General features: G+C 35.8%; 2 protein-coding genes across 3 annotated transcripts; both read right to left on the bottom strand.

The window, feature by feature from the left end:
* Positions 1–381: 381 nt before the first annotated feature.
* Positions 382–1,086, bottom strand: LOC106086691 (large ribosomal subunit protein eL38). The gene is made up of 2 exons (XM_013251462.2): positions 976–1,086; positions 382–892 (listed from the first exon to the last, which is right to left on the bottom strand). The coding sequence occupies exon 2, from the start codon at positions 890–892 to the stop codon at positions 680–682; it is 213 nt and encodes a 70-aa protein (XP_013106916.1). The 5' UTR covers positions 976–1,086; the 3' UTR covers positions 382–679.
* Positions 1,087–4,275: 3,189 nt separating this feature from the next.
* Positions 4,276–5,058, bottom strand: LOC106086673 (nuclear receptor 2C2-associated protein). Of its 2 annotated transcripts, XM_013251432.2 has the most exons (4): positions 5,023–5,038; positions 4,872–4,964; positions 4,720–4,810; positions 4,276–4,636 (listed from the first exon to the last, which is right to left on the bottom strand). In XM_013251432.2, exons 2-4 carry the CDS (start codon positions 4,913–4,915, stop codon positions 4,337–4,339), a joined length of 435 nt encoding a protein of 144 aa, XP_013106886.2. In that variant the 5' UTR covers positions 4,916–4,964; positions 5,023–5,038; the 3' UTR covers positions 4,276–4,336. The 2 variants fall into 2 exon arrangements, with proteins under 2 accessions (XP_013106886.2, XP_059226121.1); XM_059370138.1 differs by having other exon boundaries at positions 4,872–5,058.
* Between the last annotated feature and the right edge of the window lie 942 nt (positions 5,059–6,000).

A 6,000-nucleotide genomic window follows, 5' to 3' on the forward strand; every position in this document is an offset into this window, starting at 1 on the left:
AATTCCAAACAAAATCCAAAAAAAACAACGAAATTAGAGAAAAATGCATTGGATGCATTAAGAATTCAGTCTAGGACAATAGAGGATTAACACATTTCACAAGTGCACCAGACTTTTAACAAAAATTATTTCTAGACTGGTTAGAATTCCCAAAGTACTAAAGGAATTTCAATTCATAATTGTTTATTTCACCTTATAACATTCAGCAAAATAAGATAAATGTAGGAACCTTTCTTATTCTGCACCACAAAATTTTACCGCTCATATAGAAAACCAAACACTGATTTTTGTTGTTGTTTTTACAAAATATATGTATCGTAACATAAACAATACACTTTGCACTTGCTTTGAAAAAAAATAAACACAATTTCAAATCAGCGATTCCTTTTAAACTTTACAACAACTGTTGTATTTTTTAATGAAGAATGTTTTTTTACAAAATTTCAGCATACAACGCTAGGAGTGTTATTTATGTTGAATTCCAAAAAGTTGAATATCTTGAAGGCATTTTATGCAGCTTTAAATTAAATCAACGCCATTATCCACATCCTAGCTTGTTATACCACCACATCGTCTCCACACTCCTCCTTAAGCCGACAGACAATACAAATGTCCGTCCACCTCTTCTCTTTCAACAGCAAATAAAGAATACATAAATATCTACGTTTGTCAAGCACATTTACTTGACTTCCTTAACTTGCAAGCCTGGAGGAAGGGATTGCTTAATTTTCTCGGCCTTCTCTTTGTCTTGCACAACCAAGGTGTACAAGAAACGTGAGCAACGAATCTTGAACTTGGTGTTGCTGGGGTTCTTCTTTATTTTGACAGCACGGGCATCGGCACGACGAGCCTTGTTGAGGAAATCTTTAACCTCTTTGATTTCACGGGGCATCTGTAACGGATAAAATTTTGTACACACATTAACCATACGCTCATATTTTGGTCGGCTTCAGCTTCTGGGTACTGAAAACTTACACTGCGAAATTATTTAATTGTAAAAAATACGAGGAAATCAACCAATATTGACGTTTTCCACGTTTCGAAAGAAAGAGGAAAGGAAAGGCGAAGTTGGTTGTAGTTGGCCAACAGACTTGCCAAATCAGAGAAATTTTTTAAACCATATTCCGCAACTAGTTGAACGTATAGTTGTAACGTAATACGAAACGGCCTTGCACTAAATTCTGCAAAAGAGATTTCATAAGCTTAATGAAAACTTTGGCATATATTTTGATAATAAAATAATTAAAAAACTTACGGCCTAGTCCCCTGGACTTACCTTCTTAAGCTAGGTATTAAGATCGTTCACTGTGGTCGTATTGTAGAAATCCTCAAAAACCCGCTTTTTCCAATTAAAGACATATAGGCAAATAAAAGTAAAAGAGCTATATTTGTCGACAATTGTTATTTATGTAAAAGAACATTAACGAACATGAAACGAACATTTTTTTATCATGTTGGCCCAAATTGAAAAACGTTTCGTCCACGGTTTTAATGAATTCCAAATTTCCACTCAAAAAAAATTTTTAAGTTGAATATTCTGTTCAGCTTTTCAGGCGGAATGCCCGAATAAAACGTCGGCGGAACGTTGGTTAAAAATAGACCGAAAAGTAGTATTCTGCTTATAGTGAGGAAAATGGCAAACAAAAAACTATTATAGTGGCAACACTTGAGACTATTGCCGGCATCCATGGTTGAATTAACAAGGTTGGCTCACTCGCCCAACAACAACGAAATCAACTATACAACCCTGTGGTGATGGTGGCGCAAATTCCCTCTAGGCTGTCAAATAATCATGCACTATCATGTGTAGCAGCTACAAGATCAAAAGATTTATAATTAAAAAGTGTAATTATAAATTAAAACAATTTAAATGTAAATAAAATTTTAAAATTCAAACCAGGCATTTGACGTTTTAGTGGGATATGGAAAAAACTCTGCAGTTGGACAATTCCATCAGCTGGGCAAGTGATTTAACTATGGTTTGAATGGTTCGTTTTATTTGCAAAAATGTAAATTAAATAGAGAAAACAAGTCCGGATAAAAAACGTGTTTTGGTATGGAAACAAAAACATTTGATTGCTGACAAATTTCGCTCGCGTAAGAATCATAAATTTCAGCGACCAATTTAAAAGCAGAATAGAATACCAACCCTTAGGCTGGTACTATATTCGTTTTTCACAGTTGAAAACACTAGTTTTTCGCGGTAACACTACAAAACCTCAATGATAAAACAATACATTTATGGAAATTTTTTAAAAATAATGATTGAGTGTATTACAGGATTCACTGAATATTAGTGAATCCTGAGTGTATTACTGAATGAAAGTTTTTTTACTTCAAAATCTATTGTCTAAAAAAAAGTAATCACGAACAATTTTCGAGAAAATCGAACTTAGTATTAGCCAGTTGGTTTGAAATGAGTGTTAAAAACAACAAATCCGAATGCCGCGAAATTTTTTCATTTTTACTTAGTTGCTTAGCCGCTTAATACGCATTTATTTCCAAGCAAGCCAAGATAAATCTAATGAATATATTAAAATGTCTTGATACAAACTAAGCGAGAAACACATCTTAGTTGGTAAATTAAACATCTCTTATATTAGGCATATAAAACCGCATATATTCTGCAAAAGGGCGTTCGTAGTTCAATGTGTCCCGTTATTACACCGAAAGCTATACTGATCTACTTTTTACTTCCTATCAGTATATGCCTCGACTTCTCACGATCTTAGGACTTTCATTTTATAAACCATTTTTTGCAATAAGAAGCCCGTAAGACCTATAAAAATATTGCATTAATAACACAAGCTGAGTCATTCTTAAGGCCTAGTTAAATCTAAAATAAAAAAACATAATATAATGTTAACTATAGCCTTTGGCTCCCCAGCCATAAATTTTATCACGGACTGCTTCGACTAGTACGGCTTCGTGTTAAATAAGTTTGTTGAAGGCAGTCCTCTGGCCTTCAATGCCAAATCGTCTGCTTTTTCATTTCCCCTTCCTCCGCTATGGTCCAAACAATGCGGATCGTGCCATCCTCAGAGTAGGCGTTAATCTCCTTCTCACACTCCAAGGCAATGATCATGACCTTACCGTCGAGAACAGAACTTTGTCTCTATGTTCCCAATGTATACCCCCAGGCCCATTCTGTCCTCTAGCTTTGATCCATCCGTGTAACGTGAACTTTTAGATGGCAGTAGCAGAGTTCCGCCAATCCAAGACTATGCCACTGGCAGCACTGGAGACTAGTCTAGATATTCCAGACTATGCGGCTGGGAGACATCAAGCTCTCCCAGTTTATCCAGGTTTCATAAAGCAGCTTCGTTAATACCTAGATGGTAAGACCTGCTCCTATCCTCTATCCATTCTGATCGCAGCTGCGGTAGCTGCCTCACCCGTAATATGTATACCTATTGATCGGATATCTAAAATAGTCTCCAGTGCCCGAGTGGGCTTGGTCCTCATCGCCCGCCTATGCTAAGACAACTTGTTCTATAAACCTGTTGTATTATTCTAACGTTGCACTTTTTCTCCATTTCAGTCCAAGAAACTATTGAGGCATAAGTAAGTATTGGTCTAATCTCGGTCCTGTAGAGCCGGTGGACTATCCTCGGATTCAAGCCTACGCAACCAAAAACCGAAAAACCCAAGAGTTATTGTTGAGAAGCCTCTCCATCCTTACAGTGACTGCTTGACGTAGTCCAGTTTTCATGGTCGGTGTTGTATGATAATGATGTGGACAATGTTTACGTTCAACCACAAGTGCCACACAAGCAACGAAAATATTGCCATTTTATAGGAAAAGTTTCCTGGGGCCCTCCTCTAGAATAGGTGATCACATTTGGCCACCGTGATCTTGTGATTTAACACCTTTTCATTTGAGATCACGTAAAAGATAAGGTGTACGCCAACAGCCCAGTGCCGATTCAAGACCTCAAAGATAGTATTCGTGAGGCTTTCCAAGACATAAGGCAGCCACTTTGGCACTTAGTTATGGAAAATTTCATGATAAGTAGATGGTCCTGTAAGCGTTTTTGTAGTGGCCATTAGGCTGATATATTTTCATTATTAATCATACCCTCCTCTCTATTATGAAATAAACATCCGATCATTTATCTAAATAAATGGCTTCGTTCTTTGAATACCAAAAAAACGCCCCTTATTGAAAAACCCTTTATTATCCCTCGAAACTAGGTGTAAGAAATTGGATAAGTGCCCATATGTAGTACATACGCTATATGCATATTAACATAATATAACAAGAAGCTCCAAAAGTAAAGGTTAATGAGGATCTTTTAATATGTACCAAAAACATGCTCAAAATGTACAAAAGTTTTTACTTAAAAATTTTTAGGCTATACACTATAATGCGGCCAAAAAAATCAGTGCTTGTATTAAACACGAATTTTACTCTTCTCACTCGCGTCTGTGGTTCTTCCAGCTTGAAACATTGTACAGAATTGACATCATCAGCGTAGAAGGTTTGATCATATGCGGTACTACCGCCTGTTTCATCTTTTTCCCTTTGGATTTCAATTCTGCCTTCCTTAGATGCAAATCCGCCTTGAAATTGCAAACTGAACGAGGAAATACTTTGCAAATTTTCAAATTCTATAGATATGTATTGTGGTGAACCCTAAAATGCAAATGATTTAGTTATTTAGTTCAAAATAATATGCAACTCTTGCCAACTATATGAAGCAACTTGCCAAGATCTACCTCATTTGAACTCCATGCTGTGTCATCTTGTCCATCGTACAAAAACTGTTTCCCGTGTTGTTTTGTATCCTTATTTAATACCGAACTGACACTGCATTAGATAGATCACTATCAGAAACATTTTTACGATTTTCTTTCAATTAATATGATACCTGCATTTAAAGTTTTCACTTGATAATATGCTTTGTTTGTCCATGCTTGTTAACTTTCGCTGGAGAACAGCGGTAAATAACAAATCAAATCAGCTGTTAAAAAATAAATACAGGGATGACTAATTAGAACTCGTTTCGCGTGTCCTCTCACCATAAAGAATTTAAAGCGTCAACGCATGACAAAACGTCAACGTTTTTAAAGGTTCCTGACTTCCACTTTTCACACGAACAACTGTCAAAACGCAGTATAAAAAAATGGTGACATAGATAATGCTAACACATTCCATACAAGTGGTACTATGAGAAAAATAGTAGCGACATATCGCTGCATCAGGATAAATTTTGCACAATTTTAATTGTAAATGTAATTAAATGCTAATGAAATGGGCCGAAACAACTCGCTTCCAATATTGTTGTCTTGGTTGTGTTTTGTTGTTTGACTTTTGTTTGTGTTCTGACAAAGAGAAGAGTCCGTTGGATTGCGCAATAATTTAATACAGGATTCACTGAATAAGGTTAAGCCAAGCGATCAGCCGATATACTTTTTTTTTAATATTTGGCAGTACTTGGCATTGAGGATGTCAACTTGTTCTCTTTTTACATTCATTCTTTGTTTACGTTTTCTCCTATATGATGACATTTTCAATCGTCAGATTTGACATCCTTAATGATGTTTATGGGGCCTATCCACTTTGTGTTTTGCATGTGACCTAACCTTCTATTAGTGAATCCTGAATTTAATAGGCATTTTCGCTGTGAATAATATCAGTACTAGGCTTCATTCATTAATGGGGTGTTTTATTTACCCATTAAGCGGATTTTCTCGCTTAGTTTATATGGAGAAAAATGTTATCCCCGTTTAGCTAAGCGGCCGTTTATTAAAAGATATGGTGTCATCATTCAATTTGAATGAAAAAATTAAAAGAGGAAAAACCCAGCATATTTATTCACTGATTTAAAGTTCTGAAGTTATAAATTGCTTATGATTTTAATAAAATCACATTTATGAACTCCGACAAACATGTTTTATAATAACGTGGACATTGCTGCATTTATTTTTAACAACGAATGAAGCCAATAAAAAGAAGTGACGGACGACGGTCATTCCTACCGATGCTGACAAAACAAT

The sequence above is a fragment of the Stomoxys calcitrans genome, chromosome 5 (assembly GCF_963082655.1).
Source record: "Stomoxys calcitrans chromosome 5, idStoCalc2.1, whole genome shotgun sequence".
In the NCBI taxonomy this organism is placed as follows: domain Eukaryota; kingdom Metazoa; phylum Arthropoda; class Insecta; order Diptera; family Muscidae; genus Stomoxys; species Stomoxys calcitrans.

Coding starts and splice junctions, on each gene's coding strand:
- LOC106086691 (XM_013251462.2), bottom strand. CDS start 892: ATGCCCCGTGAAATCAAAGAGGTTAAAGATTTCCTCAACAAGGCTCGT.
- LOC106086673 (XM_059370138.1), bottom strand. CDS start 4,915: ATGGACAAACAAAGCATATTATCAAGTGAAAACTTTAAATGCAG. Junction 4,811..4,871: donor AGTGAAAACTTTAAATGCAG/GTATCATATTAA, acceptor TATCTAATGCAG/TGTCAGTTCGGTATTAAATA. Junction 4,637..4,719: donor CAGCATGGAGTTCAAATGAG/GTAGATCTTGGC, acceptor TTTGCATTTTAG/GGTTCACCACAATACATATC.